Here is a 24894-nt window from a genome sequence, read left to right on the forward strand (position 1 = left end):
ACATTTGATAGGAAATGGATTTAATCAGTCTGAGATGAATGAAAAAAAAATCTCAAATCAGGGAGGAAACGACACGGAACAGAAGACATGGCAAGACTAGACGGGACTAAACAAGAAACTGTGGAGGCAACCGGACTAGAAACAAGGGTGCTGGGTGGATGGATGGATGGATTTTCATCTATGTCGATGATGAACCGTTTTTCAGTTTCGTTCACGGTTTGGCTCATAAATGTCTCACGCTCCACGTTCAACTCGCCACATTCGTCCGACAAATATTTCAGCCGCGAACAAAAGCTGCTACTCCGTCGGCCTGTTTTATTTATGAACCATGTTCCCTTCTCCTGGCAGTCCAAACAGACAGACGTCAGCGTGAAGTCGTTGGATTAATGAGGCGGTCTTTTCTTGTCAACACACATTTAGGGCTCATTTTTTCTTCTGTCTCTTTGTCTTTGACACAGCTTTGATATCAGCCGGCTGCTGCACCAACAACTGTAGAAATGTGAAGCTTTGGGACAGGTAAGAACCGCTTGACATTTTTTTTTTTTTCTTAAGCCTCTTTTACATTAATTAGAGGTTATTGAAAGAATATAAACACCCAATAAAGGTCATTGTCTGTTATTTCCACAAGGGCCCATAATCCTGTAATCAGCTCCGTTTTTTAAAGTATATTTTACCATACAGTGCGCTTCCGATCGCCGGGGCCTCAAAACCTATTTACATTCGGTTTGAGGGATTTACACGAGAAGGATTTACATTAATGAAATGTCTCAGTTGGGATTGTGTAGAAATGGGACTATTTTCCCTTTATTCTCCTGCTCATTAGCAGGATATCAACTGAATATATGCCGTCGCGATCCCGCGTCTTTGCAGGGTGAGTTTATCCGGGGTCACCTCCCGCACATGAGTGATGTGCTTGCATGCCTGGTTTGGCCCAGGTGTAATCACAGTGGGTTTACAGTGGCACTACGGCGTTAGAGGTGACCCCCTCGTGTCCCTGTCTGTCGTACCCACATCTTCAATCAGGCCTCCGCGGGAGAGCGAGATGCCTGCGTTAATATTTAATGAGTCCAAGACGAGGCGTGCCTCTCCCCGGAGGGCGGGCGAGCCCCCGTCAGACACTCCCACCGCTGCAAATCGCTAGCACATGCGACCACCCATCATCACACACAGGCCACTTTTCTCACACGTAGCAACTCCTTCATCAAAGAGTCTTTCTCCTTCTACTTTGCCGCTGTGGTTTTTTTTTTTTCCTTTTTAAAACGTTTTTTTTTTCACTCACTCTTTGTATTCTGCCCACACACACATCTTACCTTCTACAGAAATATCAGTGACTCAGGTGAGCGAGAGGGAGAGAGAAGAAAGTGTACTTTATGTCAGTGGATGATTTGCAAGCTCAGAGAAAAAAAACAAAAAAAACGAGGATGTGCTAACGGTGCAGAGACTGAAGTGGAGTTCAGTGGCCGTCCCCCGGCTCTGTGCTGCGGTGGAGGAACAAAAGGATCTGTCACCGATAAGCAACACAAAAGCCTGGATGAACATCTTATTCACTCAATTTCTCCCTCTCCTATTTGCTACATCTACAGGGTTTGTGTACTCAGCGACCAGTTTGTGTACTCACAAACTGACACGTTATAATTGTTTTATTAATGGTTAAAACAGCAGCTGTGAGTTATGATTCAATAAGGCATCTTCTCAGATGGAACTATAAAGCAGCCGGATAGCATTCCTAATGCAGCGAAATGAAACCAAAGCCCTTTTCGTATCAGCTTACAAACATATACGTACAACTGCAACTTGTCTGCATTGTCGTAGGAACCTTCAGAGAGCTTTTTAATCAATGTCAAACTCAGGTGATCTTATTCACAAAACTAAAGCAGTGGACTGATCGGTGCAAAAATGAAAACAAAAGAAGATGATTTATGTTTACGTAGGTAAGGTGGGGAATTGCACTTAAATACTGTGGTGAGCAGAGTGGAAGAATAATGCTGGAGGACAACTTCTGTCTTTTATGCTCACTATAACTGGCAGAGATTTATATTTTGACACACATGCAACAGCAACACCGTGGAAGGAGGACATTAAACACGCTTCACTTTTCACTCACTCTCGTGGCATTACAATTTTTAAACTTAACTCAACTAAACTAAACAAATTTTCAATTTCTGTAAAATACATGCAATTTTTTATGTGTTTTCGTTTCAGAAAACTTTTGCGTTTACACGGCAATGTTTTGAAAACCATGGCCATTTACATGGGAACAGCAGAAACGCTGAAAACTTTTTCATGTAGAACCACTAGTGGGTGCTGTTGTTTGTTTTTGTGATGAAAACACAGACATTTAGAGAACAATACACTATAAACATATGGACAGATGACAAAGTTTTATTGTTATTAAGGTAACTCAACTATAAAACTACCAATTTCTAGTAAAGTATGGAGTTTTTGTCACATTCCTGCCGTCCACAAGGAAATGCAGCTCGAGCCTTTTCAAAAAGTTGTGCTTTCAGCGGCTCTGAGTACTGCTGTCATGTAAACGAATGAACAAAATGCAAAAAAAGTTTTGTGTTTTCACTTGAAAACATTGTCGTGTAAACGGGGCCTTTGTAAGGAAAGGGGCTATTTCCTTTATCAAAATTTAAAGGTTGTTTTTAAATATTTGGATGTTGTTGTCAGGGGAAAGGAATAAGGAGGGAAAAGGAATAATATTGTGCAAGAAACAAAAAGTGAAAACCCTTAATAATGTTTAAAACGACAAATGGATTGTCAGCTATGTTGGAATCTGCTGGCGGTGGGGTTGCGCACGTGCAATTTATTTGCAGTCAGGACTCTGCTGCACATCCCACAAATGCATGTTCCTCACAAATGAAGCGCAATTTCAAAGCGGAATAAACAGGAACGATTTTCATAGTGAATAAATTAAATGTCTGTCTTGGATGAGATCTATTTGGCGGCTGATTTGAACTGTTATGATGTAAAACTGTTTCATGTTTGTTGCTTATGCCTGTATAGTGTTTTATACAGTATTATAGCAGACGGTATTGCCGGGCTGCAATTTTTAGTTCCTGATTAACGTGGCGGCTTCTTCTGCCAGCCGCAGTATATCTCTGTAAAGGTCATTCATGCGTTTGCCCATCCTCTCCACCATTAATAAAAGGGATTTCACATTCTGCCACGATGTTCCGACGTTTATAGATTTATATAGTAATTTAATCTGCAATCCACTGAATATTTTGACAAAAAGCATCAATAATACAAATTAAACAGTACCGAAGCAGCAGTGACTCATCGTATTAATAAAGTCATTCAAGGATCAAAGGTTTCTTCAGACGTAGATTTGTTTAAAAAAAAAAAAAACAATTTCCCCTTTTTTTCCCCCGTGCAGCTTCGACGCTTCCTCTTGACCTCGACTCCGCCTCCCACGTCTCTCTCCGGGAGGTCGGGCGGCAGTGGCGCCGCCCTCCTGTGTCTCTGGCCTTGATGGACACGAGGACTCCCGGACGGCCCCCGCCCACAGCTCCGGACGGTCCGTAGCTCACGGCCTCATCCACGTCCACGGCCTGCCTCCACATTTTCATTTCACTTCAACCGGATGAGGGATTGCTGTTGATATCGTCGCTAACGCCTGTGAAGACTGCCACGGCCACATGGATCAGAGTGGATTTCTCTTCCTGCCAACTGTGACATGGCTACCTCCTGCAGACCACCGACAGAGACAGAGACGGGGGGGGGGGGGGGACGGGACGACGCTTGGTGACCAGGACTTTGCACTGTCTGTGCCGCTGCCCTCTGTTTACAACCGTAGATCATCGGTGGAGAAGCACATAACTTTCTATACCCTGCTGTTGTTCTCAACCCTGAATATTCCCTCTCTCCACTTCCTCTCCTTCATCTTTAGAGATTTGGCGTGATCTGATGTTCTGTAATCTCACTGTCCGAACCCAGATGATCACACATCCCTTCCCCCGTGAACAAAAAAAAAACTAAAACACTTTCTCGGACATTTCAACTGAACATAAAAACACATTTGTCAACAATGTTCTAGCAAAGACAAAAAAAAAACAAACAAAAAACAACCTCTTCCTGTGTCTTAAGCCGAAACGGTCGACATTACTAGCTGCTGACAGATGTTCTAGTTCTATGAGATGCAATGTTCAGGTGTACTTTTTCTTTTTTGTATTTTCTTCTTTGCTCCCTAAAAGCGCCTATATTGAAGCTGGGGAGAAGATTATACATTTCTCCATGTTGTTTTTTACAAGGAAGTAAAGTCCACGTAAAAAGTAGATTATTGGATTAGTTTTCTATATATCTATATATACAAATATAATATGATTATTATTTTTGAGCTACTGGTATTAGAACTATTATATGAAAATGCATAATATATATATATCAAATAAATAAACAGACTTCTTTATTTAATCATGCATTGGTTTTTTTTTATTCCTCTTCAGTGTTATTTGATTACGTTGAAAGAGACAGTGATGCCTGGTGCGATGGCTCGAATGTCCCCCCCCCCCCCCCCCCCCCCCCCCCCCATTGCCATATTATCCTTCAATATCAAATATTTCATACCTTCACACTGAGGGACAGTTTGCGTGTTATGCAGCATATTGTATTTACAAGAAATACAGAGGTTTCCCGTCCACGACAGTGTCTGTTGTTGCTGCTTCGATTGTTAAAGATCACCAACATCAGTGGTGACCTTCAGCTCGGTCCCTGGCGAACACAAACCGTTATTTCGATGGTTTGTTGATATGATGCACTGGAGGTGGAGGAGTCGTTCCACAATATTCAGCCGGGAGACTGATCTGTTTTCACCTCATCTGTTTTTCATCAGCACACTTAACCTTCCTGCCTTTTGATTCCCAGTCCCAACATTTTTGAACCAACAGATTCCAGATGATCAAATCTTTTCTTTTTTTTTTCTTTTCTTCTCGGGATGATGATACACTTTCTTGGAATATTTGATATCCCGTTATTAAAGAAACTTTCTTGCTCAACGCACCTGGCTTTATCTACATTCCACCCATCGTTCTCAACCATTTTGAAATTGGATGTTGTACAGGATAAAACCGGAAGATAAAGCCTCCCGTGTGTATGTCGTTCGTGGAATTAAGGTGATCAATCACCGGTACGAAGCGCTCACATGCTGCCACGTGTCATCCCGTCAGAGCAGAGACAATAGCTTCAAACTGTGGAGAATTTCCTGTTAAATCAAAACAACTTTTACAGCTCATTCTTCCTTCCTCTGCACCTTCTCCTCTCACACCCTCAAACGTCTGCTGCCTTGTTATAGGATGTCTGTGTGTGTGTGTGTGTGTGTGTGCGTGCGTGTGTGTGTGTGTGTGTGTGTGTGTGTGTGTGCGTGCACGTGCGTGTGCGTGAGAGAGAGAGAGAGAGAGAGAAAGAGAGACAGTGATTTTGGACATTTCACTATATTTTGCACCAGAATGTTTCATTAAATTCTTTTTTTTGTTGAGATTGGACTAGTTTTCCATAGTAATTGTTTGGTTTTGTGAAAATATCAACATTTTCAGAACATATACTGTGCGTCACAACAAAGAACAACTTTAAAGTTGAAACTTAAAGGTTGTTATGGCACTATTTTACTATTTTACCGGCCTGCTCAAGATAAAATTGGAGTCTATGTGGCCCCTGAATTAAAATAAGTTTGTCACGCCCATTGTTGGATAATGGAGAGATTAAAGCTATAAAAAAAAAAAAGTCCAGAAAAAGAAGTACTTGAGTACAGATACAGCATGTGACATCACCTACTAAATGCATTAAAAACATTAGAAAATCATATTGAAGAAGCCCAAATTGCATTTCGTACAGTAGCAACTGCTTAAAAGTAAAAAGAAATCAAAAGAAGGTGGTTATTCACAGGGTTAATACATGTCAATGAGGTCAGTTCATTCATTTCTATTTATCGATTATACTAAATGTCACCAAACTGACTCTTCAATATTGGTGATGGGTTAAACAATGTGAGTCAAGGTCAGTGGAGGTCAATTGTACAGAAGGTCTTGATAAACTGATGCTTATCTGGTTTGATCGCTCAGAGTCGTCAGGGTTTACTTATTTGCCCCAGAAAAATCTCTTTAATGAGAGCCTGTGCTGGGTTGGTATTACAATCTCAGATCCTGGCACTGCTGTTGTATATTGTCCTCCTATGGGATGCCCTGCTGTGGAGTTTATAGGATCTGTAGTGGCTGATGGAAGTGAGTGATTGCCTTATCTGTAATGCAGAACGTGTGGCTGCAGTGCAGGACAAAAAAGAAAAAAAGTGTCTGTTTATAGATGTGTAGGCTCAGCTCCAGCGAAGTCTCTGCACTCTTTTTTAAACTGCATACAGTTCTGTGTGTGGTGCTCGGGATGTGCTGTAATAACTAACTGTTCTTAACTGGCCATAATTATCCCCTCTGCAGCCGAGCACATTTTCCACTTTGTAGTCTGCGTGTACATGCACAAGCATCAAGCATCCCGTTTTAACGTGCTTGTGAGGAAGGATGTGGAAGTGTGTGTGTGTGTGTGTGTGCGTGTGTGTGTGCGTGTGTGTGTGTGTGCGCGTGTGCGTGTGTGTGTGTGTGTGTGTGTGTGTGTGTGTGCGCGTGTGTGTGTGCGGGTTGCTCAATATGCACAGTCATGTGGGTGGGGTGAGCACTCCAGCCAGACAGTGGCAGGTTGATTAGGACACACCCCTGCCTTCTGGAAGAAGAATAACTGTGTGTTTAAATTCATTTTGTGTGTGGCTCAGTGTCTGTGCATGTGGTTTCATGATATAATGCTGCAGTTTATGTGTTTGTATGTGTGTGTGTGTGTGTGTGTGTGTGTATGTCTGTGTGTCTTTGTATGTGTGTGTGTAAGAGCATGCAGCGCCCTGATCTGCTCTGCTGCAATGCAGCACATCCTGCCCATCCTGAGGTCGCCGTCGTCCTCCACCAGGGCACTCTTCCAAGGTCGTAGTAGGTCAATCCTCCCCATCTGCATACCCAGCCGCTGCAAGGGTAAATCTATAAACACCACACCAAATCTGCCGGCTGTTAGAGCAACAAGACACCAATAAGAACCGGAGCTGGAGGCAACCGCCCTCACACTGTATGGCAACAGAAATCCATCGGCGCGGATCTCAGACATGTAAACCACCCGGGCGGCCAGTCGATCAAACCTATCAACAAAACATGAACCGCAGCAGCACACGCAATCTACATGCTAATACGTGCACGTGACGGCGGGCCTCATCACGCTGGAGTTCACTGTCCATTCTGTTCAAGATGAAGACTTTAAGAGATTAGACATCAACAGGCGTGTAACAGCGAAGCTTTACGATATGAAGCCAGCCGGTAACAGTGACTATAGCCTCACATGTTTGTTGACAATGACCCGAACATGTTGAAAATAGGATTATACGACTCTGAATGATGGTGAAATCCAGACAAATCCACAAACAGAGACACAAATAAAGAATAGATTGGCAGTCATACACCACAAGGAACATTTTTGTTGAAAATGTAGTGACAAAATTCGTTTTTTGTAAAAACTATGAGTGTAACAAACTTGACGATTCAGTAGGAAAAAAAACATAAAAAAAATAACCTGGGTAAGGTTAAAGGATAAAACCAGCTCAGTATGAGTATCAGCCTCTGTCTACATGTTTCGAGTGAGAATGTATAATTTTTGTGTTTTTGTTTCTGAAAAGTTTTGCGTTTAGACAGCAACGTTTTGAAATCGATGTCTGTTTACATTGAAATGGCAGAAACGCTGAAAACATAGTGAGTTGGTGCTGGTTTCCCGCAGTTTCCACTGAAATGGAGTCAGAACGTTTTCAAAAAGTTAAATTTTTCGTTCCACTTTATCAGCTCCCTGAGCTCAAACGTCAGCACTGAAACAACGAAACAACCTCTTAGCAGACACTTATTGTCAACAGTTTGCAGAGAAAGTTGCATCTCCCCCAAAATGATCATATTCAAAGAATAAACATCTGGAATTCTATTATTTAAAGAAAACTAAACATATTTGGTCAGTTGCAATTACAAATACTAAGCTAACAAATTAAAAAAAGAAATGTGCAGGACATTTACCTCCTCAGCCTTTCCGCTGACTCAACAGAAAACCAGGTTTATTTTTATTGTGAGCAGAAAAAAACAAATATTGAGCTCCTCTAATCATAAAACCATTGGAGAAACCCCAGACGCACCAAATAGTAATTCAAGTATTAACGGTAATATCTATTTACAGAATACTTTTATTTAATTTTTTTTAAAGCTATGAAGAATTACTGCAACTAAAGTGTAAACCTCCACACCAATACACATCACACTGCTATGGCTCACATTTTGTTTCTGCTCTTATTTTGTGATTCTGACTCGCGCTGGTTTCAGGCTCTTTTGACTTCCTCTCCTCGTGTCTGATCGCTCTTCCTGAGTGTATGATTGTCTTCACCTGCTGCTTGTGGTTCATATCAGGCTCCTCGCACGTGTTCTGCTTGTTGGTTGGTCTGGTTCTGTGTGTGTGGGCAGTTCTGTGTCCTGCTGTGCCTCAGTCATGATCTCCTGTGATATTGAGGACTTTTAGGTCATTTAGTTTTTTAGTTCTTATTCCCTGGTTACACAGCAGTGAAAACAGAGACATTCTGTAGCGTTTTGCCTGTCAGTTTACCAACAACAACAATGCTCAGTGCTCCTGCTGGAGTATTTAACCAAGAGTCCATAATTTTCTTAATCAATTTGATGTTATTCTCCAAACTCTATGCCGACGTATTACTATTGCAACAACACATCATCAGTAGGGTAAAAATATCTTGTCGCACGAAGGTCTAAACCCGACTTCAGAGGAAGAGCCGACGTCAGTTCTCCCTGTGCTAAGTGTTCTGACACCTCCGGTTTAAAAACAAAAAAGTAGAGGGATCCTGAGGCCCGTATTCACACTGAAACTCAGGATTGAGTTTGTGCTGCTTGTCCTGAGTAACATGCTTTGTTTACATGCGGAAGCATGTAAATATTGGACAATGGCAACACTTCCAAGGTGGAAGTTTTCCAAAAGGCTCTGACTTTGTCTCCATGGAAACGTGGGGATTGCAACTTTATGAAACCCTTGGAACAGCCGGAGTCAAGAGTTCTGCACATGCTCAGTAGATGGTCAATAAGACCAATGTCCTCATCCAGAGTGTCACGACTCCGAGTCCAGGTTCTCCTGGGACTTGGTAGTTTTATAGTTGACAGTCGCCGTAAAAACAATCCAATTTGTTCGTCTGTCCATACGAATGTCTGTGTTCTCCCGTTGTTAATGTTGATATTGTATTGTGAAACTCCATGGAGTGGCTCGGTTGGTAGAGTGGTCGTCTCCCAATAGGAAGGCTGCAGGTTCCCATCCCCACCTGTCCGTATGCCGACGTGTCCTTGAGCAAGACGCTGAACCCCAGATTGCTCCCTTTGGAGTGACAACACCTTGCGATAGCCTCCATTAATGCGTGATGAGGAACGACGTTAAGCGTTTTTGGGACTGCAGTCGAAAAGGTGCTATTAAGTGACGTCCATTCACCACAGAGAAAGTTCCTCAGACTCTCAGAATTGAAGCTTTTCATCTGGCTGCCAATAATATAAATTATTGATCGTTGTCCAATCACAACCATGTCAATGTTTTAGCATGCAAACTTGCCACTTCCTCCGTTTTTCGCCATGTTGATGAATGGGAGGAGAATCTGCAACGAGCTGAAGGAGAAAAAAAAAAAGCTTTTGGGGACACAGCCGACAGCCTCGCTTTATGACCGCGTGTCTCGCTGGATGTGACTTCAGGGAGCTGTTTGACAAGGAGGGGCTTGTTGTACAAATACTCAGCCTCAGCTCATCTGCCGGGACGGTTGGAGTTTTATTACAGTTCTGCAGCAGGAGGACTTCAAAGGGGCTATCAATGATTTATCATCCAGAAACAACAGAAACAAACACAAAGATCTAAGATTGACTGTAACACAGCAAAGTCTCATATTTCCCTTGTATGAAAAAAGAAGAAAAAAAATCGAGTTTATTTATGTAAATGGATGCCATCCCACTGAGTGTCCCGACATAAAATGTAAACCGCATCACTTATGGCTTATAATACTCTCCGTGAAAACTGAGGAGAGCGAGACTATGCAGCACTGGAATTATGTCGGAAAAAAAATTAGACATGCATTGTATTTCATTTTTCCACTGCTTCCACTCCTATAAAGTGAAAAATCTGCTGTGTTTGTGTCTGAATTGAGGAAACAAAGACCCCATCTGCATTCTGGAGGTGATTATAAAAGCATCACTCTTTAGTGATCACAGTTTCAAAACGCATCCCCGAACTGTGACAACAAAGCGTGTACAACTTCTCTCTGCTTGTAGGTCACCAGCATAAGCAGGATAATCAAGTTGACGCTCCATAAGTCTCGGGCTCATTTGCTAACGACCCATCTCTGGAACAATGGGAGTTAATTACTTCCTCTAATGACTTCATACACTAAGGCTAATGGCCAACAGAGATAACAGATCCGTCATTACCACTGTGCACATATCTTGGCTGCGACGGAGGACGTATTAAACAAACCGCTCGCACGCCAGTGTGAACATTTAGCACATTAACACAGCCCTCGCTTTAAGGGAATGACTCATGGATTTAAAGATTCACGCTTGTGAGGTTTGGTATGATTAGATGGATAAAAAAAAAACAATTGCTGTGGGGTCTGCTTTTGGAAGGGTCTTTGAAACTGCTTCGCGGTGCAGTTAAAATATACAAATGTTAGTGAGTCCTGAACAAATTTATTGTTGGTTTTCTTAACCATTTCAGGCTGTTGGAGCGGTTTCCTCGGGCCTATAAAAGAACCCCAGTGCAGCATGGAAGGATGCAATAAACAGGAACTTCTGGGTTCATCTGTCAGGGATCGCCGACTGAAGAAGGATCTATTAGGCCAGACGACGTTGTTTAAGTCACAAGAGTTCGCTTTATTAGCGGCACTGGCGAAAGGGGAAGTGGGGCGAAAAGTGGCCCTGATGAAGTTTAAGTGAAAAAGGCAAAACTATTGTCACATTTTGAGAGTCTTTACACAATAATTGTGCTCGGAGCCATGGAAACAGAAAAAAAACCAACCTTTTCTGAAACACTGCTACTGCAGTTACACCAGAGCACCAGTGAGTAGTTCCTCTGCACATGCTCAGTAGAAGGACAGTCAGATCATGAGTCCCAGTCCATGTTCTCCTGGGATTTGATATTTTTATAGTTGAGAGTCACTGTATTAATCAGCCAACTTGGTCGTCTGCTCATACAAATGTCTGTGTTCTTCCATTGATAATGTTTATTCTGTATTGTTCTCTGCTGCATGTGTGTGTGGTTTCATTACAAAAACAAACAACAGCACCCACTGGTGGCCTGGCATGTTCACCACATCTTTTTCTGCATTTCTGCCGTTTCCGTGGAAACAAACATGCAAGCTCCAACTTTTCTGAAACAAAAATTCAACGTTGAAACGTTGTTGTGTAAACTTGGCCTAAAACTTTAGTTTTTTTCTTTTTGCTGGAGTCAGAGGATGTAAAAACATTTTTGAAGTAAACGCGGATATTTAAATTTTAAAAAGTACCAAACAAAGAGATACAAGTGTCTTTTAATGGTAAAAAGAATAAAATGACCGAACAAATAATAAAATGACAAGCGCTCACATTGGCTGGGGAGAATTCTATTTCATTTCATGTGCAAAGCGTTGTCCTCTCGAAGGATCTCGACAGTAGAAAAGATCATTATGAAAGCTATTTGGATTTTTATTTTTAATATATATTTTTTTTAATTATGCAAACAACATACTGAGGCATTACCGCGGGACCCAAATTGGCGTGACGGTGTTGCAGACTGAGCGATGCGCGAGTTGATTGATGGATGTGCAGAGACTCGTGCCAGAAAGCATTCATTCTATTTGCAGTAGCAATCTGTGTGTAATTAGCATCTGATTTAGTAAAGGCAGCAGGTAATTATGCAATCAGGGGCTGGCACTGCCTGTGCACTGGGTGCACTCTGTAAGTAAAGAGAACTCCAGAGCTGCAGTTAAGCAGTGGGATTTATGCGAGAACTACTTCTGCCTTCCAAGTTTTCTGAGTACTTTCAATGATGTGCTCACACTGCCGGGTACCTGTGAGATTTCTTTTACTGTAGAATAAATTACATTTTGTCTTTTACTCTGCTGTACCTGCACAGCGTGTTCCTGCTTTCTCATGGTTGGAAATTGTTCCCAGAGCAACATAGGATCCCTCAATTCTTTAACTTTTTTGTAATTTTTTGTAATTTTTTTTTACCAAGATGAGATGGAACATAATGTTTTTTGTTTTTTGTTTCTTTTTAGCTGGAATCCCTCTTATCTCATCTGATCCTATCTCATTTTATCAGTGTTTGTTTGACCGCGTTTTGAGTTTTTTCTGGCTTTGTTTCTGCATTCATTATCCCTCACACTTGTCCTTTTTGTGTCTCTGGAGTGTGTGGGCAGAGTCAAGGAGGGTGAAATGTGACGTTAGCATTAACACAAAGCTGATACACAGTGACAGCAGTGGAGGCAGACAGAGTTTGTACTCTGAGTTTCATGCCAGTGACTCATGGAAACGGGGATGGGAGCAGGAGACTGACATTTTTTGCCAGAATCACACAAAATTGTCGTGACGTCAGTGACCTCTTCTATACATCCTTTTTGCTTGAAGGCTGATTTTTCTCCTTTTGCTGATTTGTAATCTGGTCAACTGTTTCATAAAAACACTTATTGATGTTCTGACATTGAGTGAAGTTTTCAGGTAAAAGCACAGTGCTGTCGTGAAATACTGTCAAAATACAAAGTAATTTTCAGAGAAATGTCTTAAAGTTTTAACAACTTTTTCCTGTATTCGGAAAAATCCTGTATATAGTAGGTTTTCAGTTTGATTTACCTCTGTAGATCAACAAATTCCATGAAAATAACACCAAAAAAACAGTTGGTTAATGGTTTGCAACAAGTTTAAACTGAAATTATATTTAAAAACTTTAATTATTACTTCAAATTGTCAGCGTACTGAGCAACAGCTGTAAAATTACGTATGTGAGGTACATTTTTATTAAGGAAAAATAAAGATATTTTGGACTATATTGGAATATATATATATATATATATATAGATAGATAGATAGTCAGTGATACACATAAATGTGTGAAAACATTCATGAAACCAGATTTAAATAGTAAAATGTTACGTATTTAAAACAGGTTTAGTGATTGACTGTTCGCTCTCTGCTGTCAGGGATTAAGCAATAACCACTGTAATAATTGCACATGTTGTTTGCAGTAAAACTGTAACTATTGCCACTGACACCAAGACGTAATCACAGCAATTTGCACTGAAGCAGTGTTCGACGCGTCAGTAAAATAGTTGCAGCAGAGAAGCAGTAGAAATCTAAACGTCTGAGAGAAGAGAGAAAAACATGCTGGACAGGAACTGAAAACCAGACGTCTATTAAAACTTAAAATAAACAGAACAGGTTGCAATAGCAAACAAGCAGATGCTGAGTGAAAGTGAGAAGCATGTGGAGCAGCTGTTGTGCTGCCAGAGAGAGAGAGAGAGAGAGAGAGAGAGAGAGAGAGAGAGAGAGAGAGATGAGAGAGAGAGAGAGAGAGAGAGAGAGAGAGAGAGAGAGAGAGAGAGAGAGAGAGAGAGAGAGAGAGAGAGAGAGAGAGAGAGAGAGAGATCTGATCCGATCCGATCCTTCCTTCCGGTGCAATCAGATCCTCTCTCAGGTGTCCCACACTCCAGAGACAGAGGAGGCGAGGGGGGGGGAGGAATAACGATACCTGATGATACACAAAGTTCACTCAATTTCATGCCATTTAATGCTGATAAATTGAATGAATGTCTTTGTAACCAAAGACAAAAATTCAGATTCAACTTCTTAGAGAAACTAACAAAATTGTTTTTTTTTCTGTTGTCTAAACCTGCTTTCTTCCCTTCAAGCTACTAATGCAGAGATGCTTGCGACAGACAGGCAGTAGGGCTTGTGGTTAGAGAAGCAGACATGGCATCAGAGGTTTTGAGCTTCACTGAGCATGACCCTTGACCCCCCCCCCCACCTGCAGTAACTCCCCGGGTGCTAAATCGTGGCAGTCCGCTACTCTGAGTTTGCGACGTGAATGTGATGGGTTAGATCAGCGGTCCTCAACCCGCAGCTCATTAGCATTTCTGTAGCGGCTCAATGAAGCTTGCCAAAAATATGCAACCAAACATTTTATCCTTTAATTTACACGTCAGACTGATTTTATAATCTCTTAGATAAAAATGGGCTTGAAAAAAGACACAATAACTCCAAGAACTCAGAAAACAGCTTAAAGAAAAGCAAACCCTAAAATGACTAGAATTTCTGAGAAGTTTAAAATTGAAAAAATAAAACACATATTTAAGATAAAGGTAAAGGTAAAAATTGTCTAAAAACTGCTAATAAAAAAAAAAAGAAGTTGAAACTGTTAAATCAGCTAAAATTGTAATAAAACTACCCAAATTAAATGTAAGCTACAGTTTTTGTACATATATCGCAACCATATATGAAACATTATACGCTCTATGGTATGTTAGCCTCATGTTAAAGGTTGAACATGATTTGTGGCTCCAGTTATATTGGAGTAGGTGAAAGGAAATGGAGCCTCTTGCGGATCAGTTTTGGTCCACAGGCCTTATGTTTGACGCCCCCGGTTTAATTGATTTCTGATTTTTAGAGAATCAAGATCACAAGTCAGTGATGCAGGAAGAGTTTGGTGCATGAAATCCAATTAAGTTTCAAAACTCTGTGGTTATGCAAGTTCAGCCAACATGGACGAACAATTCCGGGGTGAAAATGACAAAAAATGGAAACGCACAAGGAACAATTTCTCTCGCTCTTCTCACAACACGAGGGTGCATTCCCTGGACACACACACACACACACACACACACACACACACACACACACACACACACACACACACACACACACACACACACACACACACACACACACACACACACACACACACACACACACACACACACACACACACACACACACACACACACAGAAGATGAGGTGAGAAATAAAAGGCCATCTTGGATCGTTTCACTATGTTAGTTTAGCTACAGGGCTGGAAATAAAGGATGAGACGACTCCTTAGGGAAGTTTTTGATGGGCTTTGTCCCCTCTTGCTCTTTTCCAGAGTGACATTCTGAGTCTTCCCCCTTTCTGCCAATCCCCTGCCTCTCCTTTTCTTTTTTTTTATTATCACATTAAAAATAGCCGAGCCCCAACCCACCATCTGCAGCAGCCGACTGCTGGCACGCCGTCTGACAAAAGGATGTATGTGCGGACATGGTTACTGTAAACAAGGAAGAATTCAGCATCTGTCCACTGCAGAGAAATTATGTTTTTATTACATCGTTATGATGTACAGTGAATTCAATGTCATAATCCATTATCAGCCACATGCTTTAAAGCTGTGTGGAGCTGTGTGGTTTTTTTCTTTGTTAAATATAAACTGAATTTGTGAGGTGAAATAGAAAACCTTTTTAAATGGAAGTGTCAGAGAGTAGTTTTAGGTAGTTTTTTTCAATAACAAAGGAGATTTTGAAGTTGGATTTTTCATACACACATATATGGGTATGCACTCATCACCCACCGTATACAAACTCAATACTCTGTTAACATTCCATTAGTGTCACTTGAAATGAGAGGGAAAAGGTTTGAATCCGAAGAGACTATCAGCCTGGAAAAGCTTCAGGCAGATTTGTTCGGGCTGATTCCTCCTCTTGATGGAAAGACTGAGAAGGAGAAAAGGGAAGAGAGATGGAGCGAATGAATTGTGGAAAAGCAAACTCAAAGAAATGCAGCTCCACTTGGGAAGGCAACAAATGAGCCGGTATGCGTGAGGCAAAGGAAGACAGACTTTTCTTTCTATATGTATTTAATAACTTTGGTGGTTTGATCTTCTCAGACTGCAGCCCGACTCTGCACACAAACCTGAAGTTAGAATTGTTTTTTTGTTTTTTTTAAATCCCTGCTTGATGAGGGATTAGCTGGTGCACTACCAGTATAGGTAGCGCACCTCTACTACCTATGATGTAAGGCCCCATTTACACGACAACGTCGTCAAGTGAAAGCTCCAAAACGGTGCTCAGAGGCACTGAAAGTTAAACTTTCTGACAGTTCCCAAGGTCGAACTTTTTGAAAACGCAACGTCTCTGTGGAAATAGAGGAAAGCGCAACTTTTTGAAAATGCTGCTATTGCGCATGTGCACGATGGCCCTGGTAAATAGTTCGTCTGCACATGCTCAGTAGGTGGACAATAACAGTGTTTCCTCCAGAGTGTCATGACTCCCAGTCCATAATCTCCTGGGACTTGATAGTTTGATAGTTGACAGTCACCGTAATAACAATCCAATCATCTTGATCTTTGCATGTGTTTTTTTTCTTTTTTTTTTACAAAACCAAACAGCAGCCACTCGTGCCCCAACATGAAAACTACATCATTCTCAGCATTCCTGCCGTTGCCATGCAAACTGACATCGTTTCCAAAATGTTTCAGTGTAAACGTGAAGATTTTCTGAAACGAAAATGCAAAAAAACCCGATGCGTTTCCTCTCGTCGCGTCAACGGGCCATCGGTTGGTCGAGCGCGTCGTCGTTCAATTAAAATGTTACAAGTTCAATCCCACATCTCCCCCTGCCCATATGTCGAAGTGTCCTTGAGCAAGACATTGTACTTAGATTTGTTCCACTTCCACTGATGCGTGAGAAATTACGCGAGTGTGAGATGAGTCAAACTTGAATTTGCTCTGAACTTTGTCCAATCTCCAGTTTTGTCTGCTAATGTCAGGATGGTGCGCTGGGAGGAAACACTGTCGAGTCTAAAACGGTTGCGGTCGGTGTGAAACAGCGGATGACGTGTGAGGAGCTCTGGGACAAGAATCAGAGAGCCGGAGACAAGCTGGAGCAGCCGTCCTGCTGCCCAGCAGGCCTCGGCCTCATTAGATTCAGCAGCTTTCCAAGTGTGTGTGTGTGTGTGAGTGTGTGTGTGTGTGTGTGTGTGGGTGACAGTGTGAGCCTTTGCTTGCACTAGCTGGGAGGCCCAGTGGGCAGGAGCAGATGCTCCATCCTCACACTCAAAACTCCCCCAACAGAGTGTGTTTTCACTCTCTGAATGAGGCGTTCGCATGCTTCTTCACTTGCGCCGTCAGTTTTGATGCTCCAGTGAATATACGTGTAATAATATGATTACTTCCAATTAATAATGTCACACTGATGCTGCTGATTATTCTTTGACTGCATGCTCAAAAATAAACTAGTATCGTGCCTTTTTAATATTCCGCAGCAAATCGCCCACGCTCTGTGAACTGTGCCGTGACATAAAGTTGAAGAAAACAATATTAACATCATACTTGTTTATTCCCATCGCCGCTGTCCACATCAAGCATGCGCTTGTTTGCAGCGCTTCGTGAACATCTGCTATTGCTTGATCAAGCTTGAACTTTGCTCTGCCCAAAATGCAAATGCCATTTTTAATGCCGCGTCCGTCTGTATATTACGTCCTCGACCACAGACGGTTACGCACTGACCCACACTAATATGGCCCCGATCCCAAACGGAGCCAAACTGTGATTATCTGCGACCGGCATGAGCGCCGCTGACATCACAGTGACCTGATTGGCTCCTCTTCAGCATGTGTGGTCAAGCGGGGGATAAGAGAGATGGAGCTATTTTTAAAGTTCAACTTTCAGTCACTGCAAAGACGCAGAGGCTCCCTGGAGTTGTCATTTCGGTGTCATTTCAGTGATGTTTTTTTTTTTTTTCTTTCCTTCTGCTTTGATTTACTTTTGAGTTTTGTAAGATTAATAATGCTTTTATTGGTCCCACGTGTGTTTCAAGAAGATGCAGTAGCCATTATCTGTCTGCTTCAGGTCTCATACCCAATTTACCAATGCTTCACATGAAAATCGGTACATTTTGCCTTTTTGTGACAGGAAAAAGTCACATTTGTCACGTTTGCGCTGCAACGGCAGGAAAGACGAAAATGATGTTTTCATTTTGGAAACAACCCCTTCCAGGTTATATTGTCACTGTGAGATCAGAGTATTTACCACTACACCAGCAATACCTTTGTGAAACCTTATCTTCTGTGATGTCTCCTTCATTAAGAACACGTTCTTGTAGTTTCTTACCGTATCATGGCCGCAACAACAGCGCCCCAACGTGGGAAGTGCTTTAGCATCAAAACATTTGGGCAGCACGTCTCGATTTTTCGATGCTGACAACAATCAACCATGTTTCATGAAATATCCAAATGGAGCTTTGACAAAGCAGGAGTCTCCACCAAGCACACACACACACATACACATTGTTTTTTTTAATGAGATTCTCACACAGGATTGTGTTTTACCTTGAAAAATGAGACCTGATCAAGAAAATAAATCATGTGACATAAAAAAATCCGTGAAGAAGAGCAGGATTCTTTAAGGAGCAATGCTTTCTGCAAGTGGGATTGTTTGTTGTGCTCATATCAGACTCCCCAGTCATTCTCCCCAAAAACAAAGAGCCTCATTTATTGACTTTTAAGACTGACAGCAGTTGATACGAAGCAGGAAACGGTGGCACACACCAGTGTACCTGCTTTCCAATACGGATTTACCATGTAGGCTTCACTCCAGAGCCCGCATCGCGCTCCGTCCCATTTTGTCTCGACTTTGGCCCCATTTCTTATCTTCAACAAGACACTTCATCATTTTTGTGTCAACCAGCCAGGCTAAATGGCCTTTTTCAGGACCCATTTGGCTCCACGTGGATTAAAGACCCTGCCACGCTGACGGCTGATAACGGCGGGAGCAGACGTAGAGGATGTGTCGGCGAGGAGGCCCGGTGATGGAGTGACTCGCCTGGGCAGACATTCAAACTCAGGTGTGGGAGATGGGGAGAGAAAGAGGGAGGGCGCCGATGCTAAACACCAGTAAATACTGGATGGAGGCTGTTTACTCACCTGTCGGAGGGCCGTATTGATTTCCCCTTGTGTCCAGTCTGAAGAGGAAAACAAGAGAATGGGACACAGATGGTGCCATGCTGAACCAGACCTGATCGATACGTGGAAGTAATCAGCTGACATGACACTCATGTGGATGACACTTGTATCTTAATTTAACCACTTCATGAGGACCATCCTTTGTGTCCGTCATGTATTTTGAGGACTAATTCAATGTGTCATCCTATCCTGGGAGCACACTGCTGGAATAAACACAGAGCAAGGACACTTGGACATTTGACCAGATGGGGGATTGAACCTGCAACTTTTAGATCAGATTAAAAGACTATACCTACAGCTGAGCCCCATAACACCTCTTTTGATCATAATTTCCATCATATAGGGGCAATTTAATCAGATGGATGTGTCTACATGGCTACTTTAATGAAATTGTGTTCAGTGGGATTACTAATAGTCCATGTCACCACAGTTATTGACACCGCAAGGGTGTTTTGATGTATTATTAGCAATATCTTTGCTATTTAGAAAAGTCATTGTCATCATTTGTCTGTTGGACATCTGAAACTTTGTGTCCTCTCTCAATAAAATGACCTGCAACCCCCTGTCTGCTCTGCACCTCCAACATGAAGCCCTGACCTCGCTCATTCTTCAGTCTCCGTCTTTCGTGATTCCCATCAACAATCTAATTAAGTCTCTTCCTAACCTGCCATCAGTCTTAGTAGACTCCATGTTGGGTTCAGTTCTCCTCACGACCCGCAACAACCACTAATGTAATAATAATGGCCAATAATGTAATCGTTGAATCTAATTAAAGCCAACATATAATAACTTGCTGTATTGTATTGTATGTACTCTTAATGAATGAGAATGATGGCTATTTTCTCACAAGAGAACTCACTAAACCTGCAGAAGGAGCTGTTCTTGATGTGATAACTTGTTAAATTATTGGTAAAAAGTTATTCCAGCAATGGCTCAAATGTGCTATTCTATTATTGGCTTTGTTACATTTAAAATGTGCAAAATCATTAGATTATTGGCTGGTGTCACACTATTGGCCATGATCTCATTGTGGGTAATTACACACCGCAACAATTAGACATCTGTTTTCACAAGGAATGATCTTTACATGTCTCTTCTCTGGTGTAAACTCTGATTTAACGCCTACAGATGGAAATCTTTAGAATAAGAACCATGTGTGAAGTGAAAAGGCATAGTTTTTTGTGTTTTGCGTCTCAGAAAAGTTCCGGTTTTATATGGCAACATTTTGAAAACGATATAGCTTTTACGTCAGGCCACTAGTGGGTGCTGTTGTTTGTTTTTGTTATGAAACGACACACATGTGCAGAGAACAATACACTACAAACAATAACAATGTAAGTACACGGACATTCGTATGGACAGACGACCACGTTGGATTGTTATCACGGTGGCTGAAGAACTATTTCCTAAGGCCGGGACCCACATGCACAGCAATAGCGTTCAACCGTCTACATGGAGACGAAATCAGAGTGTTTTCAAAAAGTTGCATTTTTAGTGGCTCCAGGCATTCATTTTCATGTAAACCCCTAAACTGCTACCAAACATTTACATTTTCACTTGAAAACATTGTCATGTAAATGGGGTCAGTCCATGTAAGGCAAACCCGCAGTTCAGTTTTCTGGCATCACAATGTGTGAGATATATTTGTATATTCATGTCAAGAATATAGAGATGGCTCGGATCCCACGTAAATTTGAAACTTCAACATACTGTACAGAGGAGGCACAAGAATACATCATCTCGGAAAGGACGGCGCCTGCCTTTTCCTCCACCGAGAACCAAATCTGGAGGGTCTTTAAAAAACAGGCCAAGCTGCTCTTAAAATGGCCACCGGTGGTTGGAGATTTATGACACCACCTGCACACTGGTAAAAAGAGATCATTTGCTCCCCTTCCCTCATACATAAACGGGTATGTCACACTGGGGGGCTGGGGGGTGGGGTGGTGGGGGTGGGGGGGTTCTAACATCCATCATAACACACTCGCTGCCACTTCATCCCACCCTCTTTACCCAGGCATGATGCCGTGTAGTTAGAGGGAAATTTATGGCTGGGTTTTTATGCATCAGTACAGATGTCTCATCAGACAGTAAAATCAGTGATGGGTAATCGTATAATGTCTGTTACAGTCAGCGTCACATTTGCATAAGTGCACACAGGTCAGATTTATGTTGATTCGGGGAGGACGGGGGGGGGGGGGGGGGGGGGGGGTAGAAGAAGTTGTAACACTGGCATTGGAATTGAACGACTGAGCGAGATGACATGAGACTCGTATCCCTGGGAAGAAATTACAGCAGACAGGCTGTCCGGAGAGGACACACAGCAGATCACGATCCCAATCCTGCAGGTTTTAAAGAGCCGGTTGTCTCGCTGCGTTCCTCCACGTGCACGCCTGAGTGTCTATGACACCGTAGCAGACTTTTGGAAATGAAGCCCTTGCCGCAATGTTTTGCAGGGGGAAAAAAAAAAAAAAATGGTATTCAGCGAAGCTTGTGTTTAAGTGTGTCAGTTGGAGTTTAACTCACGCAGTATCCTGGAGGACTGCGCTCAAGGATGCAACAATCACGGTTTGAAGCCGAGAGAGCTCTCCAGCTGCAGCAGAACTACTCCTTTAAATAGAAGCACTTGTTCTGGACAAAAGTGGGCCTTGACATGGTGTTAAGTGTGAGAACACACACACACACACACACACACACACACACACACACACACACACACACACACACACACACACACACACACACACACACACACACACACACACACACACACACACACACACACACACACACACACACACACACACACACACAAAGAACCATAACACAGACACCCTCCATTTTCAATCAAAATCTATAACTTGAATTTGGTTTCCTCTTCCTTGCTCCTCGATGGTTGATTGAGCCTGGCAAACTCGTAAAGTGTGTGCATGTTTTCTCTATTGCACGTGATTTGCATTCTGAGAGGAATTGGAGCAAAAGCATTATTCTGAGTTGTCAGTTCATGAAGTGCACAACACTGTCATGGCTGTCGGCAGTGAGAATCTCCATCAGCTGATTTTCATCAAGCCACGAGTCAATGGATTGAAAACCGGAAAGTTTGTGACCTTGGAAAATCTGTGAAAGCTTCTCTCTCCAAAGGCTTGAAAGTTGTCGTGAGAAAAGTGAATAAAGGAGTTATTGTGCCCATTTGAATGATCCAAAATTGTGTAATCTCTATATTATGTCCAGGTATTATCTATGAGATTTTGCATGATCCACTCCAGCACTCCTCGTGGCCTGATCTGCTCAGATCCTGCAGAAAGCGTGCTAAATTGCTCTCTGATGCAAATAGTTTTTCCATTTGCGTGTGTTTGGCAGGTGATTTACGGAGAACAACACCATGAGGGACATCACACACACGCAGGAGTATTTAAATGAGGGTCGGGCATGCTCTAGATCCTATTTACACATGAGTGATCTGGATACTGCACTGCCTCCGTGTTACTTTGCTACACCGTAGAGAGGATGGAGTGCTGAGCTCACCCTGAGGATGTTCTCTGGTCTGAGGCAGGTTGGGGGCTGTTCTGTGTGGAGTTTGCGCGTTCTCTTCAAGTGTGTATGGGTTTTCTCCGATTTCCTTCCACAGTCCAGAAAACATGCATCTTACGTTAATTAGTGAATCTAAGGCGTTTTCAAGTGAAAACTTTTGTTGTGTTTTGGGGTCCATTGACACCAACGCCGTTCGGAGCCACTGATAAGGAAACGCTCCAACCCCGTCTCCATGGAAACGGAGGGGAAAATGCGAGTTTTCTGAAACCCTGCTGCAGCTTTCATTTTTTTTTTTTTTTGTTTCAAAAACTTTTCAATCTAAAGTTGGATTTATACCTTGTGTTGATTATTTTGGGACATTTGGAACAATTACAAAAACTCAAGGGCTTCTCAAGCACATCTCCTTTCATTTGGTTTTATGTGTGCTAAAAGACTGAATCTCTGTGGAAGGTTAAGAAAATATCATCCTCAACTGCATGGATCTCACTAATGACAGACACTCTGCACCTCGAATGGATTCTATATATTTTAAAGGATAAATTGGCAGGCTTTAAACAAGTATGGAAACATCTCACTCACTTTCTGAAATTATAATACAATTGGTTAGTAGATCAATTGAAAATGTGGTTCTATTAATGCGATAGCAACCAGGTGGGTTCTTTTGCTCTTTATATTTATTTATTTGTTTATTAATTAATTTGTTTGTTTGTTTGTTTTTTTTATTAATGCCTTTCCTGTCTGTGTTTTTATGTTCAGTTTTGGCAAAATGAAGCTTTGACATCATTGGACTCAATATGTTCCTTGGCTTGTTAATAAAAAAACTGAAATGAAACACTGCTGCATTTATATTGATCTATCCACCCTCAACAAGTGAAGGCAGGACACATACTACATGCAAAATCCCCTCAGAAAAGCCCAGCCTGAACAGATTTCTTGTAGCTTTTTAGAAAGAAATGTTTTTTTTTCTATAATGCACAAGGTTTTTGCAAGAAATTCTGAAAAGAAAACAATCCACAAGATTGAGAATATTCAATTTAATATGAAAAAAACCCCACAATACATCAAGTACTGTGATGAGGAGTGACTAATGTTGTTTTCCTTTCCTCATTTCAGACACATTTCTCTGCTCTGCTCCTCTCCCATGGGTTGTTTGCCTGATTGATATAAAATGCATTGCTTTTGAATCTTTAATTCTCATTAAACCAAAGTGTTCAAGGCTTGTATAATGGCCAGAGAATTCAAAATTGCCATCAATTATCTCATTAGAGATTCAGCCCACAGTTTTGGGCTGCTGCTGTTTCTGCTGCTGTCTGTGACAGGACATTGGCTGAGCCGCCCCCACTAATAAGGAGAAAAGTGCAAAGTCACAGACAGAAGGAGTGGAACACCATTTCTCTACTTTTCTCCTCCTTTGTTCCATTTTATCCCTCTGTTGGCAGGGACATTGTTTCAAATACCCAATAATCTTTCGCCCTTCTTCTTGTGTATGTTCACTATTATAATGAATCTCGTTTTTTTAATTAGGAATCTATCATCTGTACTACTTTATCTATTGTGACGCTGGTACCAGCTGTCCAATACAGAAACACACACACGCAACATTTCCAGTGAAAACGCATCATGTTTGTCTGGTAGTCGTGACACTCTGGAGGAAACATTGTTCTTATTGTCCATCTACTGAGCATGTGCAGAACAACTATTTACTACCAGTGCGTGTACAGTTGGGGTGATTCCTCCATCGATATGGGGATGGAGTCTAAGTGTTTTCAAAAAGTTGCGTTTGCAAAAAGCTGCGTTTTCAGCATCTCTGAGCATCGTTGTCATGTAAACGGACATCGAAAACAAAGCAAACATTTAATGTTTTCACTTGAAAACATTGTACAGTGGCTTATTTATACATGTTTCACACTGAAAGCCAGTCAGTGACTGGCTACATGTTTTTTGGGGGGGGTGAAAGCACAAGACTGTTTCAGTGATGACAGTGTCCTAATATTATCTGTTCAGGACACTGATTGAGTTCAAGTCAGTGTTTTTGTCATCCATCCATCCATCCATCCATCCATCCACCCATCCATCCATCCATCCATCCATCCATCCCGAACCTCAGTATTTTTGTTGTCCTTATTGTTGGACTCCACACGTAGGTGGTCTCCCTCTTCATCAGCCCTCCTGTGTGACGAGGGAACACAATGTCCTGCTGACAGCCTTCAGGCGGACTGGGGACGTCAGCGCAGGCTGTCACCATGAGGACTCAAAAATGGCGGAGGCGGCGTGGAGGAGGAGGTGAGGGCGGGGGGGACAAGGGGGTAGGACTGGA

General features: G+C 42.1%; 1 protein-coding gene across 2 annotated transcripts in view; it reads left to right on the forward strand.

Annotated features, from left to right (window-relative positions):
- Positions 1 to 24894, forward strand: part of ccdc85al (coiled-coil domain containing 85A, like) — a 60230-nt gene that overhangs the window by 20776 nt on the left and 14560 nt on the right. The window contains exons 3-4 of one of the 2 annotated variants that reach the window (XM_080494249.1): positions 459 to 516; positions 3383 to 3695. The exons of the other annotated variant lie outside the window; for it this stretch is intronic. Of the exons in view, the coding sequence (XP_080350375.1) occupies positions 459 to 516; positions 3383 to 3401 (77 nt within the window). The 3' untranslated portion in view covers positions 3402 to 3695. Of the gene's footprint in view, positions 1 to 458; positions 517 to 3382; positions 3696 to 24894 lie in introns of those variants that run through there. 2 annotated transcript variants of the gene reach the window in all.

This window comes from Blennius ocellaris (assembly GCF_963422515.1).
Source record: "Blennius ocellaris genome assembly, chromosome: 3".
NCBI classification, from domain to species: domain Eukaryota; kingdom Metazoa; phylum Chordata; class Actinopteri; order Blenniiformes; family Blenniidae; genus Blennius; species Blennius ocellaris.